Here is an 18,556-nt window from a genome sequence, read left to right as displayed (position 1 = left end):
CGGCGTTTATGCCGTAAATCCCCGAATCACTGAGCTTGGAAAACACTTCTGAGTCCAACCCGTGACCGATTGGCACAGAGAAACTGTGTGAACCACATCCAGTCGTTCTTTGGACAGAACCAGGGATAGGGATTCGAAGAAATTCCCTCATGTCCAACCTGAACATGGCCGGACCGCCCTCAGCACACAGCTTGGAGAAGAGGGGAAGTGGCTCCTGCCCCCTCGTAAAGTCAAACACAGCGGCATCATCATCCTTTTCCCCCCCTTGACCCAAAACCACGCTACGGCGATTTGTTTTAAAAAATATGTCTTTAATAGGGGTGCTGAGGAGAGCGATGGGAGCTGTGTGGCTCAGGGGCTGTGGGACAGGAGCAGCCATGGCGGGCTCAGTCCGTGGACTCGAGCACGGACTCGCTGAGCGCCAGGTCCCAGTAGTGCTCGGCGCTGTGCTTCTTGAAGTGCTCCCGCGCCATGTTCTCCGTGGGGCACTGCTTGAACTTCATCTCGCCAAAGCTGCGATCCTTTGCCGTGCCCTGGTGGGAGATAAGGGGTGACGTGTCACCCTAATTCCCAGCCGGCTCCGGGGGATGTGGGGAACGTGGCAATATGTGGGTTTTTTTCAGGTTATAGCTCAAGGAATGGGATGGAAAGTTGGATCCCACCTCAGCACCTCACCTTTGTTTGTTTTCTTAAACCACAACTCACCTCCCAAACCAGAGAGCATTTGTTTGTTTTCTTAACGGACTCCTCATCAGACTCATCATCATCTGCAAAAACCCCACAATAAAGCTCATTTAGCCCCTGAGGTGGAGCAGGACTCCCCCCCTCTCCCAGCAGCACAGCATCTCTCACCCTCTCCCTTTGTGTTTGACGTCTGCTCGTCCCACTTTATTCGATGCAGCATAAGACGTTTGAATTTCTTCTGTGCTTTCGGGCCTGTGGAAGAATCAAGATTCAACATTTTCAGAAAATCTCTTAACCTGCAGCTAGCAAAGGTTCCCTTCCTCATGGGTTTTCTGACTGTATTTCTGCGCTCTGCATCATTAACAACGTAATTAAGGGAGTTTTTAATTGCCTCCTCACTTCCTTGTCCTTCCCTAACCCTGTCACCAATTTCCATAGCAATTCCTGCTGGAGGCAAGCTCCACAGTGCTCTGTGGTGACCCAAGCCTGCCTAGAAGGCCTCACCTCCTTCTACCACCACCACATTGACATCTTTGTGCAGAACCACCACTCCTGTGAGGTACAGCTGCCCAGCGTTCGCTTCAATTTTGAATTTTTTTGCTGGATTGCTCAAGTTTCGAACCCTAAGGAAAAGATGAAAAAAATAAAATATTTGTCAAAAAACCAGAACTAAGAGGTCCCTCCACCCCCCAAACTCACCTGTGAGATCTCTCTGAGCTCACTCACCTGTACACAGCTATGTGAACTCCCTGGGAAACATCTTCCTTGAGCTTTTTCACCTTCTTGGCTTTCCGCTGCTCTGCCGTGAGCTTCCTTGCTGCGTTCGCCTCCTCGTGAGCCCTGGAAACCAACAGCACTGAAAGGACTGATCCTAACCAAAACACCAGCACTAAATCTACCCAAAAGTGTCCCAGAACGTCACAGTACAAGGTGCCACCTACTTCTGTCTCTTGGCCATCTGTGCTCGGACGTGAGCTTCCACTTTTGTTGGGTCCTGGACAGCTTCTGTGCCCAGCACCCGCATCAGGTTGGAAATCCTCACTGCAAGGGAATGGAAGAGGTGCTGGGAGGGCTCCTCTTGGAGAGAGGCTCCCACTGGACAGCTTTTTCCCACCAGAACAATTGCACACAGATAAATCCAGTGTCTGTGTGGATTTCAGATCCCTGCAATCCCATCAAGTCTGTGCTGCTGTTTCAGCATCCCCAAAGCCTGCCCAGGGCCTGGCTGTCACTCACCTTTGGGCTCTGGTGGTGGCATCAGGCCCAGCCTGACCTTCTCCTGCAGCTCCTTCTGGGCTTCTCGCCGTGTCTGGCGCCGTAATTTCTTCTGCTCTTTCTTGGTTAAGTACACACCCAGGGTCACCGGCGTGTCACTGTCCACTGGAGGGAAATGAGACCATCAGGAATGCGCCCTGGAGAACCCAGGGGGACACAGGCAGTGCCACACAGAGGGGATGGGGCTGCTGGGTGCCCCCAAGCCAGGGCCATACCTGGGGGGTTGAGCTGGGCTGGGTGCTCCACCAGGTTGGTGATCCCAAAGTATTCGTCTTTCTTTGAGGTCGTGCCACCTTTTCTAGAAAGGAGAGAGTTGGGCATCATGGCAGAATTGCCAGCATGAATTCCTGCACAAATGCCAACTCAGAGCTCGATGGGCTGAAGGAGACCCACGGTGGTGTTAATGTACAGGAGTCTCCCCATATTTTGGGGTTCAGAAGCAGGGCCCCACATCCACCATGAACACAACTTGTGCACAATGTTCATGCTTGGAAATAAAACCAAACTTCCCCAACTTTGGGCTAAAATATCCCTCCAACTCCACAGCAGCTGCTTATTTACTGCAGCCCCCAGAGAAACTTTGGGAGCAAACCCAGTGCCTGGGTGAAATTTTTTGGTGAAATTTGATGCTCAAGCATGAACATGATTTCCCATGTGCTTTCCACACCCACTGTGCAGCTCCTGAATTCCTGCTGTGGCAGAACCATCAACACCTGGAAACACTCACAAATCCAGGCCGTTGGGGATGATGTAGGAGTCCCACCACTCAATCTCTGGGATCTCCCCCTCCTTCAGCTCCTTCTTTGGGGTGATCAGAGCCAACTTGGTGGAAGTGTGGATCCCAGTTTTCCTGGCAGCCTGGGAGATCTCTGCCTGCAGCTTTTCTAGCTGAGCCTGAGAAGGAAAATGGAACAGAAAGGTCATTGCAAAGCAGCAGAAGCTCTGTGGAGAGCTGAACACAAATCACCTGCTGATTTATCTGGGTTCTCAAACAATCTGAAGCAGACTGCAAGAGAAACCACGCAGCACGTGAGGGTGAGGGGAAGCTCCCAAGAGTGCCAAAACTCTGCTCTTGTTCCTGAGCCTTTCAGGACCGTGGAACATTCCCAAAGGAACATCTCCCTCTAAGGATTGTATCCCTGGACGTTTTCTCTCCCCTTCTCCCCAAGAACTTGGAGCGTTTTAACAAAATTCCTTTAAATCTCCACTTCTGAGCTGACCACTCAGCCAGAAAGAGACCTGTTCTCTTGGGAACTTCCAATGTTTTGTCAAAAAAAAGGAGATTTTGCCCTTCAACAGGTGAAGACAGTGGTGAGAAAACCCCTTGCTGACTTGGGCACACACCATCCCACCAAAAACAGGGTTTTTAGGAAAAAGTTTCAGGTGATTTGACTGGAAAACTTCAGAATCAAAGCCAGTCCAGGAGAGGAGAATCCCCTCGTACCCAAGACCTCTGATACCTTTGTTCTCAACCTTTGGGCAATTTTCTCAAATTTGCCTTTTTCATGGAACTTAAAGGTGCGTTTCTGCCGCTGGGCCGGGGTTATGGAGACCCGTGGGTCAAAGTATGTGTTTGATTCCATATCTTCTGAGGGCTTTTCCTTCAGCTGCTGCTTGAACTGCTCCCTCTTCACTGCCCTGATGTTGGCCTTCAGCGTGGGCATGCGGTGGGTGAGCTCGATCTCCTTCCCGCTGGCATCCACGGTCCGGCCCTGCTCGTCCAGGATCAGAGGTGTTGGCTTGGTCTGATCCTTCAGCTCCACTTTCCTGGGGGACAGGATAAGATGTGTTCTATTCAAATGTGAATGCAGCGCTGAATCAAAGGAAATTTGAGCTTATTTCCATGGTTTCTGTATTTTTACAGCTCATCTGTACTGCCAGGAGAGACTCCGAGCTTGGAGAAAAGACTCCAATCTCAGCCAAGGGAGGAGGAACCTCCATTTCACCTCTTTTAATATAAATTCTGTTCCTTCAGCAGCAGTTAAAGCCATTGCTGGGGAACCAGCAGCACTGGAGAAGTGTCACTGTCACATTTTCTGAAAAATCCCTTTGCCAGGATTTCTTCTCCTGGGAAGCTGAGAAGCTTCAGAGAAAAATGAAAACAATGATGATCTGCTTGCTTCTCCTGTGTTTTGCTGCTTTGGAATGTGCTCTGGAGCTTGTTTATCCAACAGGTGGTTGTTTCATTGGTTTCATGTGAATTGTTTTTACTTAAAGACCAATGAAGAGACAGTCACGAGTTTTAGCCTTCAGTCTGTATCCTTTGTGTATTCTTTAGATAGTTTTAGTATAGCATTAATATAATATGATATGATGTAATATGATATGATGTAATATGATATGATGTAATATGATATGATGTAATATGATATGATGTAATATGATATGATGTAATATGATATGATGTAATATGATATGATGTAATATGATATGATGTAATATGATATGATGTAATATGATATGATGTAATATGATATGATGTAATATGATATAATATAATATAATATAATATAATATAATATAATATAATATAATATAATATAATATAATATAATATAATATAATATAATATAATATAATATAATATAATATATATTATTATGATATTATATATGATATATGATGCAATGTGATATGATGTAATGTGATGTAATGTAATATAATGTAATATAAAACAATATAATGTAATATAATGCAATATAATGCAATATAATAATAAATTAGCCTTCTAAGAACATGGAGTCAGACTCACTGATCTCTCCCCTTGTTGGGGTTATCTACAATTCACCAGAGAAGCCTTTGGCCAGTCCCTGCCTGGCACTGGGGTTCGCCCTGGTACTCACGGCGGCGCGATGCCCATGGCGTGCAGGTTGGCCAGTCCCACCATGTTGGCGTTGCCAATGAGCCCTGGTTTCAGTGCCAGCTGAGCCTGGATCCTGGCCTGCAGCTCTGCAGCTTTCCTGGCTTTCTCAATGGCATCGTTCATGAACGTGGCTGCCTGGGAGGGCTGGATGGTGTTGCCGATGGGGAGCCGCTCCGATTGCGATGAAGAAGAAATTTTGGGCTGTTGGAAAAGGAGGAAGTTTTGATCCATGCCTCTTCCAGCAGACCCAGGCAAATATTTCACAGCTGAAACAGGGGCCAGGGATGTGAGGGATTTGCCTGTTACCTGTGGTGTTGGAGGACTGATGAAACTCAGCTGCTTTTTCCTCTCCTCAATCTGTCGCGTGGCTGCCTCCATCATCTGTTTGATCTGTAGGAAAAAACAGACAGTGAGTTTCCCTTTGCTCTGTTTGGGATACAAGTTGGGATAAGCTCTACACTGTGTGGGGACACAGCCCAGCTAAGACTGACCTGGAGCTTGGTCAGCATCCCTGGGCTCTCTGATGGTGGGCCTGGAATGACTTCAGGCTCATCCTCCACCTCCTCGAACCGTGGGATGCGCCGTTTCTTGACACCAGAGGATTCCTTGGACACCTCAGAGTCATCACCAAACACATCCTAATGTAAGGAAACAGCAGAAAGCTGTGGTTAGAACAAAATGTCCTCCTCCCAGAGCAGGATTTGAGATGAGAAACCACCAGCATGTCTCAGCTCCAGCTCCGTAACGCAGAATTCCGGGGTGGTACTTGCAGGCTGAGCCCAAGCCCAGCCTGGGCCCTGCTCCCCCACCAGAGAAACACCAATGAAGTCCATGCAAGAGGAGGAGACATCACAGGGATGAGCCTGCCTAACAGCACCACTGCTCCCCTGGCTGCTCAGAGGGGGGAACTGGCACTGAGGAGATGTGGAAAGACAGAAAAAGCCTGCCCAGAGCTGATCTGACTGGGATAAAAGCATTTCCACGTCTTCCACCAACTTGAGAGGGTTTGGTGAAAGAATCTGTGCTGTCCTATCAAGCAAAAGGAGGATGTGGCTCTGTTCCCAGGGAGTGTTGGGACACCTGCAGCATTCCCTCACACTCCAGAGAAGCACAGCTCAGAGAGCACATGGAGCAATGGCCCCTCTGATGGGCTTTCAGCAGCCTCAGGTGTCACCAAACAAAAGGCACAGCACATTTTCCACAGAGCTCTGGTCAGGCCCTGTGGATTCCATCAGCAGTGCCTGGTTTGTGTGTGGAAACCTGGATGTAGTGTGTGTGTCAAGGTGTTATTTGAAAAGAAAATATACACACCGGTTGGGAGCGTTAGTTGCAATCCCTTCTTCACTACAACGGTTCATATCCTACAAGGACACTTCCTCAGCCACACAGGTACTTCTTGGAAAACCTACAAGTTCAAGAGAAAGGACTTGCCCATAGTATAAAGTGTGGAAACTTTACGTTCAGTTCCTGACCTTCCCAAGCCATGACCTACCCCAGAGTGAACCGAGGAGCGGCCCTGGGAATCAGCACTGCCCGACGCCATGGGGACACCAGGAGCCAGGAGAAATCCCTGTCCAAGCCTGCGCTGGGGGCAGTCAGTCACAGAGTTCTGCCACAGCCTGACCACCTCAGAGACCTGGTTGTGTTCCTGCAGGGTCCACACAGAGCCAGAGCGCGATGGATGAGCTCCAAGGAATGGGATTGCAGAGAGAAGAGCGAGGGTTTGGCAGGAGGAACATCTCTCTCCAAGCCAAGAGAGCCAAGAGAAGAAGGAGCAGATTCTGCTGTTGCTGCCAAACCCAGCTTCTGGCTCAGCCAGGAACACCAGCAGTGCTCAGGCCAGACAGCCCTGTGGCTTCACTGGGGAGGGGTCCCCTGCTGCAGCCCCAGCCCTGCTCCTGCTGCCATCACCAGATCCTTCTGTCATCACAGATCCCTGCTGCCATCACAGATCCCTCTGCCAGCACCAGATCCTTCTGCCAGCACCAGATCCCTGCTGCCATCACAGATCCCTCTGCCAGCACCAGATCCCTGCTGCCATCACAGATCCCTCTGCCATCACCAGATCCTTCTATCATCACCAGATCCCTGCTGCCATCACCAGATCCTTCTGTCATCACAGATCCCTCTGCCAGCACCAGATCCCTGCTGCCATCACCAGATCCTTCTGTCATCACAGATCCCTGCTGCCATCACAGATCCCTCTGCCAGCACCAGATCCCTGCTGCCATCATCAGATCCTTCTGTCATCACAGATCCCTGCTGCCATCACCAGATCCTTCTGTCATCACAGATCCCTCTGCCAGCACCAGATCCCTGCTGCCATCATCAGATCCTTCTGTCATCACAGATCCCTGCTGCCATCACCAGATCCTTCTGTCATCACAGATCCCTGCTGCCATCACCAGATCCTTCTGTCATCACAGATCCCTGCTGCCATCACAGATCCCTCTGCCAGCACCAGATCCCTGCTGCCAGCACCAGATCCTTCTATCATCACCAGATCCCTGCTGCCATCACCAGATCCCTGCTCCCATCACCAGATCCCTGCTGCCATCACCAGATCCCTGCTGCCATCACCAGATCCCTGCTGCCATCACCAGATCCCTGCTGCCAGCACTTGCTCTCCCCAGCAGGCTGTCACCCCACTCCTGCCATCATCAAGTGGTGGCACTGCCACTGTCCCCACCTCTGCCATGCCCATGGGAGCACTTGGACCTCCAGCCCTGCTCAACCCTCACATTCCCACAGCCGCAGGGACCAGCTCAGAAAAGAATTCCTAGAGGGAAGTGAGGAGTCCCAGCATTCCCAAAGAGATGCAGATCCTGAACAGAACTGCTCTGGCTCACTGAGGTTCAGTGCTGACTGCAAGTGTTGGGGAAACCCAGACTGCCCTAAAATAGGAAGCTCAGGAAGAGTGAAAGGAACATCACCGTGAGCAGGAGCAGCACAGAGAGGAACTGCCAGACTTGTAAGAGTGGTGGCAAAATGGAATTCTACAGGATGGTGAGAGAAGTCCTCAAGAGAAGAAAGGAAGTGAAAACAGCGTTGGATGCACCTTTCACCATCCCAGGCAAGGGAGAAACAGCAGAGCAATGGAATCCCAGCTGGAATCAATCCTGTGCTAGGACAGGAGTTGCCAAAATGCACCTCTTGTTGATTCTGGGTGGAGAAAGGGAATGAAACCCCCCCAGATCATCCACCACAGCCCCAGGTGCTGTGTCAGGGCACAGGGAGCAATGGGACATCACTGGGAGCAGCTGTCCCAGGCTCCAAATGAAAATACAAGCACAAGCAGCACTGAGGAGAAGAGATGGATCCCCATGGATTCACTCCAGCAGCCTCACAGAAAGCCAAAGCCAGGCTTCCACCTCGGCTTTGGGAAAGAGAACCACAAGGTAAAGGCTCCCACACTTCACCATGGAGAGGAGTCATTTCTCTTGAACATTCCAAGCTGTACCTCTCTGGAAGAGGAGAGTGTGCCAGAGCACCAGTGCTGCCTCCAGGCCACCCAACCACAGGAATAAACCAAGCAATAATCAATAATCAATAATCAATAATCACCTTTAGCTCCCGTTTCCTGTTCCGGTCGCTGTTGGATTTGGAGTGCCGGGAGCTCCGTCCTTCCTCCACTGCCTCGAAGAGTTTGTCCACAAATCTCAGGGTGGAATCATCCAGGAAGGGTTTGAGGTGGTCTGGAAAGGAGGAAAATCCCATCAGTGCACAATTCTGAGCTCGAGGTGAGCAAGAGGATGGAGAACACACAGAGATTCCTTGGAAAATGGAAACCACTTAAATTTAAGTGTGATTCAAATCTATAAACACAGGGAGACCTGGAAGCCTCTGGGATCTGTGGATTGTGTTGTCAGGAGCTTTAAACTAAGGGATCAAGGGAGAAGCAAAGCAGGGCTGTAATGGGCAAAAAAAGCACCTTAGTTAAATTTCCATTTCCAGTTCCTTGGATGAGGAATTCATTTTTACTCGTTGGATTTTTTTAACACATCCCAAGGCCTCCAGCTGAGTCTGGCCTGATGGATTTTCCCCTCCTCACCTGAGAGAACCACCCTGTGCCCCTGCCCCTCCACCCTGGCAAGGTTTTGGGCTGTTTTCCATTAAGAGAACCGCCCTGTGCCTCTGCCCCTCCACCCTGGTGAGGTTTTGGAGCTGTTTTCCATCACCATTTCCAATTCCTTGAATGAGGAATTCATTTTTATTCATTGGATTTTTTAACGCATCCCAAGGCTTCCACCCTGACGGATTTTCCCCTCCTCACTTCATGGAGGCTGACAGAACTGCCCCTCCACCCTGCTGAGTTTTTGGGGTATTTCCCAAGCCCAGCTCTGGACATACCAGCTGCTTTTTTCTTGTCCATGCCCTTGCCCACGCAGTTGAGGGCCGCAGTGACCACGGTGGGCTCCGAGAAGCCGAGCACGCGTTTCACCGTCTTCTCTATCCATGGCTTCAGCTCGTCCAGCTCACGCTTGGACAGAGACATCTCTGCTCAGGCTGCAAGGAGAAACATCAAACAGGGCCCTGGGTTTCATCACCTCATCCAAATCACCCCTTTGAGATGAGTTTTTGGAGAAATGTATCACAGTAGAGATAACTCTGCTACTGTAGGTGGCGTAAAAGCAGCAGGTGCTGTTGGAACCAGGAAAGTTTTAATAAAAGGCAAAATAACAAAGCTCTATAAAGAGAAAACTCGAGCTAGGAGCTCTTGAAGAGGCTTTTACTCTTAGTAAAACACCCCACAAAAGCAATTTGTTCTTTTCTTTTTCTAATTAATTGCTTAGGTGAGACCTTTTGGCTTCTATCCAATTGGCTGACCTTAAGTTTGAGGTGAAGTCCCTAAAATCTTACTCTGTCCAAATTCCTATCCTTAATTTTGAGGTAAAGTCCCTAAAGTCTTATGAAGTGTCCTTTTACCTAATTGAAGAAAGAAACTTTAAGGCTTTTTTCCTTTTTTAGGAGATAAATGACAATTTAGTCACTTTGTCAACAAGGGGCACATTCCTACAATCACCTCCTCCCTCAGGATCAGCTCCACGGCTGGGAAAAGCTTTTTTGGGCTAAAATGAGGCAAACCCCACGAGGAGGAAGGTCTGAGCCCCCTAAATCCCTCCATGGGTTTGGGGAGAGGGATGCACTGAGTGCAGAACACGTGGGACAGGAGAACCCCCTGTGCTCTCACTCACCCTACAAAACAACTTGAGCCCCTTCCCCAAGGTTCAGCCCCAAATCTGGGCTGGTTTCTGACACTCACATCCCCTCACAGCCAGGGCTGAGGCTGCAACTGCTTTTAACTGGGCCCTAATAGGATTTGGGGAAATCTCCTTAGGGCTGAGCTCGAGCTCGGCACCAAGGTGGGGCTGAATGGAGACGTGGGCCAGCTGAAATGGGTCTGGGGTCAGTTATCCTTCCTGGGAATGGGGTCTGGGGTCAGCTGTCCTTCCTGGGAATGGGGTCAGTTATCCATCCTGGGGCCAATTATCCATCCTGGAGCTGGGAATGGGGTCCTGGGGTCAGGTATCCATCCTGGGAGTGGTGTCCTGGGGTTCAGACAGAGCCCCTGATTCCAGGTCCATGAGCAGTTCCAGGAGGTGACTGCTGCTCTCCCCAGAGCCTGGAAACCTCTGCAGGTTCTGCTTTTCCTGGCAGCTTCCTTACGGACAGGTTCAAACAGAGCCCAAACTCGGATCCTGGCGTTTCCCCCACGAGTTCTGAGCCTGCAGAGGCTGAGGGCAAGCAGGACTAACAAATTCCAGCCCCGAGACACCACCAGCTCTGAGCACGTCCGTAATAAACCACAAAATTCGTGTAATTAGAGCCGGGTCAGCCTCCACCCGAGCTGAGCTACCGGAGAAGGAGCAGCTTCACTTCACGGCTGTTCCCGTGTCACGCCGGGACAGCGGAGCCGCCGTGGGGAGGGGACACAACCCCCGGAACCGGCATCGGGATCAATGAACGCGGCCGAGCACCGCCGGGGTTCTGTCTCACACGGACAAACCGACAGACAGACAAACAGAGTTCCGGAGACACGGGGCTCCCACCGACCCCGCTCCCACAGGGCCCGGCATCCCCCGGTGCCGCGGAGCTCCGCCCGGGGCCCGGCCCGGCCCCCTCAGCGCGGCGCGCCGGGCCCGGGGCCACCTCCGCCACCGCCTCCCTCGCTCCTTTCCGCCAACCCGCCCGCTTCCCCCGTTCCCTCCATGCCCTCCGAGGCCCCCCACTTTCCCTCACCGGCGCCGTTCCCTCACGCCGCTCCCGGTCCCGGCCCGGCGGCCCCTGACGGTGACGGCGCGTCGGGGCGGAAGCGGAAACGCGCGCGCGGCGCGTGCGCGACCGGGGGCGCGCGGGGGCCGCCGGGAAGGCGGGACCTCAGAGAGGCGCGCGCGCTCAGCCCCGCCCATAGCCCCGCCCTTTCCCCCTCACGCCCTCATTAACCAAACTCAATTAAAACAATCAGAGCCAGAGGGTTTTTATTGGGGTAGGACCCCCCTCAGCAGCCCGGCCACGGGTCCTGGCGGGCGCTCCTGGCCAGGAAGGCGATCCTGCGCGCCATCTCGGCGCAGTACACCCGGCGGCACGCCTCGAACGCCCGCCGCCGCCGTGCCCGAGCCGGCTTCTCGTAGTACCGGGAGCGCCGCACCGCGTCGGCCACGCCGTCCTGCGCCAGGATCCTGCGGGAGGGGAAACAGCGGTGACAGCGGCAGGGAAGGATCCGGGATGTGCGAGAAGGGAAGAACAGCCAGCCCATGCTGCCAGCCCTCGGCCCGGTCCCGGTGCAGGCCCCGCGGTCCGGTCCCCGTGCGAGCCCTCGGCTCGTTCTCATCGCCGTCCATCCATGAGGGGACCGAGAAGGGGAAGGAACCCCCCGAGCTCTTTTTCAGGTGGGATCTATGAAGTTGCGTGAGCACAGAGCTCAGCGATGGCAGCGCCTCCTCCTGCGCTTCCCGAGGAATATTCTTTTATTTCACTGCTCCAACACCCAATCCCAGCGGCTGGCAGGACGTGCAGCTCATGGGAAAAGCCCTCCCGTCACTTTCTGCTCCGGAAATTCTGGTTCTGAACCCAGTGCGTGAAGGAATTGGAGCCCCTCCGGACCGCCGGTTCCCCCGGTCCTCACCTGTTGAGGACGCTGTACGCCGCCTCCACGTTCCCGTTCTGCACCATCACCGTGCGGCCCACGAAGCGCAGGTGGTTCGCCATGGCTGCGGGATGGGGCCGGTGGAACCGGGCGGCCCCGGGGCTTGGAGGAGCCGCTCCCTCCTCCCCGCGCCCCGGGACACGGCAAAGAACCCCAGGTACAGAGAGGGGCCGGTGCCTCCCGCCCCGCTCCCGGGGACACCGAGGGGCCCAAGGGAGCCCGAAGGGAACACGGCAGGGACCCCCCGCCCCACGAGCGGCCTCCCCCCGCCCCCGGTCAGGCCGCTCCCGGTAGGGTCCCGGTCCCGACTGACCCCGGTGCAGCCGCGGCCGCTCTGCGCCGGTACCGGAAGCGGCTGAATGGCGGAATTTCCGTTGGGAGGGATTTCCGGTACTGCCGGGACTTCCGGCGGGCAGAGCCGGGACCGGCGGCTCTCGGGGTCCCAAGCGGAGGGGACAGAGGGGCACCAAGGGCCGGGACCGGCTCTGAGCCCCCCCCCCCCCAGGAACCGGAACGCCGCCCCCGCCCCACCGAGCACAGAGGACAGGACACCGGCTGGCCCCGGCCGCTCCCGCGGCGTTTATTGCTTCCAGCAGGGCCGGCTCCGGGCCCTCCCCACTCGAGGGGGGTCCCACGCTGCCCCCCAGCCGCCGGGGGAAGGCACAAGCCCGGGAGGGCCCGGTCCCCGCGGGGAGGGGGCTCCGCTCCGGCCAAGGCACGCGGCCGCCCCGGGGTTGGGGCTTCTGGGGGGATTCGGTGCCCCCCCTGGTCAGTCCCGCCCGCCCGCGGGTCTCACTGACCACCGGTAAAAAATAAATCAAAAAAAAAAAGGCAAAACCAAGAAATGCAGACGAAATCTCCCCCCCCGAGCCGGGGGGGGCGTCACACGTCCGGCGCTGGGGGGGACTCGGGGGGTCCCCGCTGCTGTAAGGTCCCCGCGGGGCTGGCGAGGGGGAGCTCCCCGGGTAGGCGGCGGCACCGGGGAGCCCCGGCGGAACCGGCGGGAGGGCGGCGGCGCGGGGGAGCCGCGGGAGGAGCCGAGTCCAGCGCGGGTTTGGGGGCGACGTGGGGGAACCAGAGGCGCAGCATGGCCTCCACCTGCAGCAGCGTCCCCAGGTAGCGGGCACTGCGGGGAGAGAGCTCGGGTCACCCTCTGCGGAGAGGGGGACACGTCGGTGCCTCCCCCCCGGGGTCACGGGGGACACTCACCCCATTTCTGGCTTCTGCAGCACCCCAATGATCCGCTGGAGCCGGTCCATGGCCACGCTCTGCTGGAAGCTGCTCAACCCTGGGGAGGCCCGAAATTGGGTGAATTCTCCCCAAAGGGAAAGAGGTGTCTGGGGGAGAGGGGAAGAGGGCGTGGGGGGCACCCACCTCTATCGTATCGGCCCCGCCGCAGCCCCTCCAGCAGCTCCGCCAGCGGCCGGATGAAGCCCCGCAGCTCCCGGCACTGCCAGGAGGAGGAGGAGGAGGTGACTGCGCTGCAGCCACAATGGGGAGGGGGTCTCGTGTACCCCTTCACCCCCCAAACCCTGCTCGTCCCCACCCACCCATTTCAGGTGGGGAAACTGAGGCAGGCTCAGCTTTTTTATGGGACCAAGCCACCCCCCACCTCCCATCTTTAGCGTGCCGCTTTGTTTTGTGCCAAAACCTCACCTTTTGTGCCAAAACCTCACCTTTTGGGCAAAGAGTCGATCGCCATCGCTGGGAGGGACATCCCCGCCCTCTCCTTTCCGCGGGCGCTTCCCCCCGCGAGGGGACGGCGGCGATTCGGGGCTCGCCCGCTCCAGCCCCCCCGGGCGCTTGCGGCTCCGCTCGGCTTTGGGGGGGCTCCGGGGGGAGCTCTCGGCCTCGGCGCCGCTGTCAGAGGCAGGGGAGCCGCAGGAGCAGGCGCGGGCAGGGGGCTCCATGGCGGGGTTGGCCCCCCCAGAGGAATCTCTCGCTGCGTTCAGCTCCAGCTGAGGCTGCCTGGGGGATGGAGGGAGGGAAACACCGGGGGGATATCGGACAAAAATGGAAGACGAGGGAAGAACTGCCTTGTTCTCCCGTGGGGGTGTCATCCCCACAGCCCCAGCGCTGCCTCACGTGGGGGAGCAGATTGGGCATCTCCTGAGGCAGGGTGGGGGTGCAGGGACCCAGCTGGCAATGGGACCCTTCACCCGGGACACCCCCAGCCCCAGGACCAGCCTCAGGGACACCCCAAGCCCGAGGACACCCACAACCTCAGGACCACCCCCAGCTCCGTGACACCCCCAGCCCCAGGGACATCCCCAGCCCCGGGACCAGCCCCTCTCCTCCCAGTACAGCAACCCCCCAACCCCGGGACCACCCAGTCCCGGGGCCCCCCAGAAGCTCCCCCCCTCCATCCCCTGCCGCCCCCTCCCCAGCCCTGAGATCCCCCTGCAGGAGCCCCCACCATGATGGGACCCCCCAGGACCTCCCCCCCCGGCCCCGGTCACCCCGGATCCCACCTGCTCCCGCCTGCACCTGCGGTGGTACCGGTGTCTGTGTCCCGGTGTCGCTGTTCCCGTCCCTGCCCCAGTGCTGGTATCACCGTTCCGGTATCAGTGTCCCGTCGCCGGTATCGCTGTCCCCGTTTCCCGGCCGGTGTCAGTGTCTCTGGGCAGGCGCGGCGGTGGCCGTGCCGGTGTCCCCGTGCCGGTGCCGCTGTTCCGGTGTCCCGATCTCTCTGTCCCGGTGCCGGTCCCGCCCCGCCCGCGGCGGCCCCACGCGGACACGTGCGTGGCCGCACGTGCCTCCGGCCGGGCCCCGCCCTGCTCCGCTCCCATTGGCCGCCGCTCCCGGGGAGGCCCCGCCCCTTCTCTACTATTGGCTCGCTGCCGCCGCCCCGTGCTCATTGGCCGAAGGGCGGGGCTCTGGCCACGCCCCGCTGCGAGGCGATTCGGGGCACGCGGCGCCGGGCACTGCCCCCGTTCCCTCAGCCAATGGGCGGCGGTCCCGGCCGCGCGGCTCGGCCAATGGGCGTGACGGCCCCGCCCCCTTCCGTTACATAACCGGGGCGGGGCGGCGCGTGGGCCCCCACGTGGGGGCGGGGGCCCCTTGTGACGTCACGCTCGCGCGCGGGGGACCGCCCACGGGGCGGGGCTTCTCGGTGAGGGGCGGGGCCGAGACCGCGTGCGGGGTTTGCCCGGGGCTCCCCCCGAGCGCCCCCAACCCCTCCCAAAATATTTCCCCCGAAATCCCTCCCAGGGCCAGAGCCCCGAGTCCGGCTCCCCTCCCACGAGGCTCAGAGTGACCCCGAGACCCTTCCCCACGACCTTTCACAAGGCCCAGGGACCCCCCAAACCCTTAGAGCCCCCCATAAACCCCAATCCTATCAACCCCTCACCCCATAAACCCCAATCCTATCAACCCCTCACCCCATAAATCTCAATCCTACAAACCCCTCGCCCCATAAATCCCAATCCTACAAACCCCTCACCCCGCAATCCCCAGCCCTGTAAACCCCTCACCCCCCAGTTCCAGCGCTCGCCGCCCCATCCCCACCCTCCCCTCACCCCGACACCCCGGGCATGGCGCCTCCAGCCCTCCCCGTCCCCCCGGGGGGGCCCTTCCCCCCGGGTGGGTATTTAGGCCCGGCCCGGTGGCACCTGGCCCCCCTCGCCCCCCGCCATGCTGAGGGTGCTGCTGCTCCTGGGGGGCCTGGCCCCCGCCCTGCCCGCTGGTGAGTCCCCCCGAGGTGCCCCCCACAGATCCCACTTTGGGGTGCACCCCCAGCCCCCCTCAGCTGCTCCCATGTGGGGTCAGGGGACTCAGCCGAGCCCCCACCCCAAATCCTTCACTCTCCCCAACAGGTCCCCACTGGACGTACGAGGGTGAGTGGGGCCCCACGCAGGGACCCCCCCATTTATCCCCACACCCCAAAACCCCCCCATGAGCTGAGGGGCTCCCATGGGGTCTCCCCAGAAGGTGGGAAGGTGGATGGGTGACAGCCCCCCTTAATTTGGGACCCCCAAATGGGAAGGAGATGAGCAGATCACCCCTTTACTCCCCCCTGGGACCCCCCAAACGTGTCCCCAGACATCCAGGACCCCCCAAATGGGGAGGAGATGGGCAGATCACCCTTTTGCTCCCCCCTATACATCTGTGCCCCCCCAAATGGGCACCCACCTGGTTCCCCTAAGCCAGGCGGGGGTGAATGGGTGCAGCCCCCCATTTTTCCCCCTCCTGCCCCCCCTTGCCCCCCTCGCTCCAATGGTCCCTTTGTGCTCCTTTACATAAGGCTCCTGCTGCCAAATCCAATTAGGATCCGGCCTTGGCCAAATCCCGCTAAGCCCCATCCCGGGGGGACCCATGGGTACCCCCCCGGCCCCGCGGGCTCGGCTTTGTCCCCGCTCTCCCGCCTGGAAAAAATGTCCCCAAGCAGATTAACGAGGCCCTTGGGAATGTCACCAGCGTCCCCGTTCGGGGGGCACCGAGGCCGTTTGGGGTCACGGGGTGAAGATTGGAGGGGGGGGGTCCCACAGAGGTTTCGGTGCCCCCCAGGTCCCCACGGGCAGCAGCACTGGCACGAGCGACACCCGGAGTGCGGGGGCCGGGCTCAGTCCCCCATCGACATCGCGACATCGCGGGCACAGCCCGAGCCGTCCCTGCCGCCGCTGCTGCCCGAGGGCTACGAGCACCCCGAGAGCCCCCAGCTGACCCTCGCCAACAACGGCCACACCGGTGAGCACCGCGAGGGGCGAACCGGGCGGTTCCCGGTGCCACAGCCCCGCTGATCCCGTGTTCCACAGCTGTGCTGGCGCTGCCGCCGTCCCTACGGCTCCGGGGGCTGCCCCGAACCTTCGCTGCCGTTCAGCTCCACTTCCACTGGGGCCGGCCCGGGAACGCCGCTGGAGCCGAGCACCTGCTGGACGGGCACCGTGCTCCCGCCGAGGTACCGGGGAACAGCTCCAGAAATGGGTCTGGGGGCGGGAAATGCGGTGGGAAAGGAGGATGGAGCAGGTTTGGGGTCAGGAAGTGGCGTGGGAATGAATTGTGTGGGAAATGGTTGTGGGAAACAGCATGGGAACAGCGTGGAAAATGGGTTTGCACAGCAGGGAATGGAAAAGGCGTCCTGGGGAGGGAAATGGGTCCGGGGATGTGAAATGAGCGCGGGGAGGAGATGAGGTGCAGGAAAAAAAGGGTGGGAAACGGGAGTGGGAGCAGGTCCGGGCACTGCGGGGTGGGAGCCGGGACAGGGGCTGGGACGGCGGAGTGGGGGGCTCGGGGGGGTCGGGATGGCAGGATGGGGGGCTCAGGGGGTCCCTCCCGTGCCGCAGATGCACGTGGTGCATTTCGACACCGAGCGTTTCGCCGATGCCAGCGCGGCTCAGCGGCACCCGGGCGGCCTGGCCGTGCTCGGCGTCCTCCTGGAGGTACGGACGGACCCCGTCCCCGCGCCCCCCACCCGCGCTCCCCCAGCCCCTCACTGACTCCCTCTCACTCCCCCAGGTGGGAGATGACCCCCACCCCGCCTATGACAACATCCTGAGGCATCTCGGCAGCATCCGCTACGCAGGTGAGGAGAGGGAAGGCGGAACCCCAAATCCCCCTCCCAGCACGCCCCAAATTGCTCCCCCCTCACAGGGCAGACGGTGGCCATCCCCTCCTTCAGCATCCGGGAGCTGCTGCCCGAGCACCTGGAGCGCTACTACCGCTACAACGGCTCCCTGACCACCCCGCCCTGCTCCCAGAGCGTCCTCTGGAGCCTCCTCCCGCAGCCCGTCCGCATCAGCCGCGCCCAGGTAGGAGCCGCTCTGCGGGGAGACCCCCGCGTTTGGCGGGCGCGGCCCCCCAGTGCTGCCCTTTTCCTTTTCCCTTCCCCTCCCTTCCAGCTGGAGCAGCTCCAGGGAAGCCTTTACTCCACGGAGGAGGGCGAGCAGGAGGAGCCGCAGCTCCTGGTGGACAATTTCCGAGCCCCGCAGGAACTGAACCAGCGCCTGGTGCTCTCCTCCTTCCCCAGGGGTGAGCGGAGGGGGGGTGGGAAGGGTCCCCTGCACCCCTCAAGTGGCTCCTGGAGCCCCAGGAGCTGGCCCTGAGCCCAGTATTTCCCTTGCAGAGCCCGAGGGATATTCCACAGGTAGGGCCAGGTGGGAGGTTGGGCTGGGGGGGTCACACCTGGACCCCCCTGACCCCTCCCCGGGTGTCACACAGGTGAAGTCATCGCCATCATCTTCGGCACCGTCGCCGGCTGCGTCGGCCTCTTCCTCGCTGTCCACTTTGGGGCCAAGAGGATGCGGTGAGACCCTCCCCAGAGCCCTCAGAGGGTCCCCTAGAACTGGGGGGGACCCCGAGCTCTGTGCAGAGACCCCCCCTCACGCGTGTTTTTGCCCCGGCAGGGCGAGGCGGGGGCAGGCACAGGACGTGGTGTTCAAAGCTTCCTCCCGCCGCTCGCCCATGGACGCTGGACCCTCCCGCTGACCCCTGACCCGGGCTGGGCCGGGCTGGGCGGGACCGGCCCAGGCCATCCCCCAGCCCCACGGCGAATAAAGCCCTTTCCCCCTCCTGGTGGCTCTTTGTGAGGAGGGAACCGCTGCCTCTGAGGGGCTTTGGGGCTGGATCCCATCATCCCCAAGAAACCAGAA

The 18,556-nt window shown here is 58.4% G+C and overlaps 4 protein-coding genes across 5 annotated transcripts; 1 reads left to right on the top strand and 3 right to left on the bottom strand.

The window, feature by feature from the left end:
• Positions 1-290: 290 nt before the first annotated feature.
• PRPF3 (pre-mRNA processing factor 3) lies at positions 291-11,169 on the bottom strand. Its single transcript, XM_066568110.1, has 16 exons — positions 11,063-11,169; positions 9,173-9,328; positions 8,387-8,517; positions 5,314-5,460; positions 5,129-5,212; positions 4,803-5,023; positions 3,420-3,726; positions 2,687-2,853; positions 2,175-2,257; positions 1,921-2,064; positions 1,626-1,725; positions 1,411-1,524; positions 1,189-1,307; positions 853-936; positions 706-767; positions 291-533 (listed from the first exon to the last, which is right to left on the bottom strand). Exons 2-16 carry the CDS (start codon positions 9,315-9,317, stop codon positions 387-389), a joined length of 2,055 nt encoding a protein of 684 aa, XP_066424207.1. The 5' UTR covers positions 9,318-9,328; positions 11,063-11,169; the 3' UTR covers positions 291-386.
• A 106-nt stretch (positions 11,170-11,275) lies between these two features.
• On the bottom strand, positions 11,276-12,337 carry MRPS21 (mitochondrial ribosomal protein S21). Of its 2 annotated transcripts, XM_066568212.1 has the most exons (3): positions 12,283-12,337; positions 11,949-12,033; positions 11,276-11,502 (listed from the first exon to the last, which is right to left on the bottom strand). In XM_066568212.1, exons 2-3 carry the CDS (start codon positions 12,029-12,031, stop codon positions 11,322-11,324), a joined length of 264 nt encoding a protein of 87 aa, XP_066424309.1. In that variant the 5' UTR covers positions 12,032-12,033; positions 12,283-12,337; the 3' UTR covers positions 11,276-11,321. The 2 variants fall into 2 exon arrangements, with proteins under 2 accessions (XP_066424309.1, XP_066424310.1); XM_066568213.1 differs by lacking the exon at positions 12,283-12,337 and having other exon boundaries at positions 11,949-12,247.
• Positions 12,338-12,550: 213 nt separating this feature from the next.
• Positions 12,551-14,666, bottom strand: CIART (circadian associated repressor of transcription). The gene is made up of 5 exons (XM_066568266.1): positions 14,441-14,666; positions 13,646-13,937; positions 13,344-13,419; positions 13,179-13,257; positions 12,551-13,095 (listed from the first exon to the last, which is right to left on the bottom strand). Exons 2-5 carry the CDS (start codon positions 13,877-13,879, stop codon positions 12,852-12,854), a joined length of 633 nt encoding a protein of 210 aa, XP_066424363.1. The 5' UTR covers positions 13,880-13,937; positions 14,441-14,666; the 3' UTR covers positions 12,551-12,851.
• Positions 14,667-15,602: 936 nt separating this feature from the next.
• Positions 15,603-18,403, top strand: CA14 (carbonic anhydrase 14). The gene is made up of 11 exons (XM_066568280.1): positions 15,603-15,654; positions 15,785-15,805; positions 16,476-16,655; positions 16,724-16,866; positions 17,252-17,347; positions 17,424-17,490; positions 17,559-17,716; positions 17,807-17,936; positions 18,031-18,051; positions 18,126-18,210; positions 18,311-18,403. The coding sequence occupies exons 1-11, from the start codon at positions 15,603-15,605 to the stop codon at positions 18,390-18,392; spliced, it is 1,035 nt and encodes a 344-aa protein (XP_066424377.1). The 3' UTR covers positions 18,393-18,403.
• Positions 18,404-18,556: the final 153 nt, after the last annotated feature.

Source organism: Molothrus aeneus, chromosome 31 (genome assembly GCF_037042795.1).
Source record: "Molothrus aeneus isolate 106 chromosome 31, BPBGC_Maene_1.0, whole genome shotgun sequence".
In the NCBI taxonomy this organism is placed as follows: Eukaryota; Metazoa; Chordata; class Aves; order Passeriformes; family Icteridae; genus Molothrus; species Molothrus aeneus.
The sequence above is the reverse complement of the archived record's forward strand: the minus strand, read 5'-3'. Positions and strand labels throughout refer to the sequence as shown.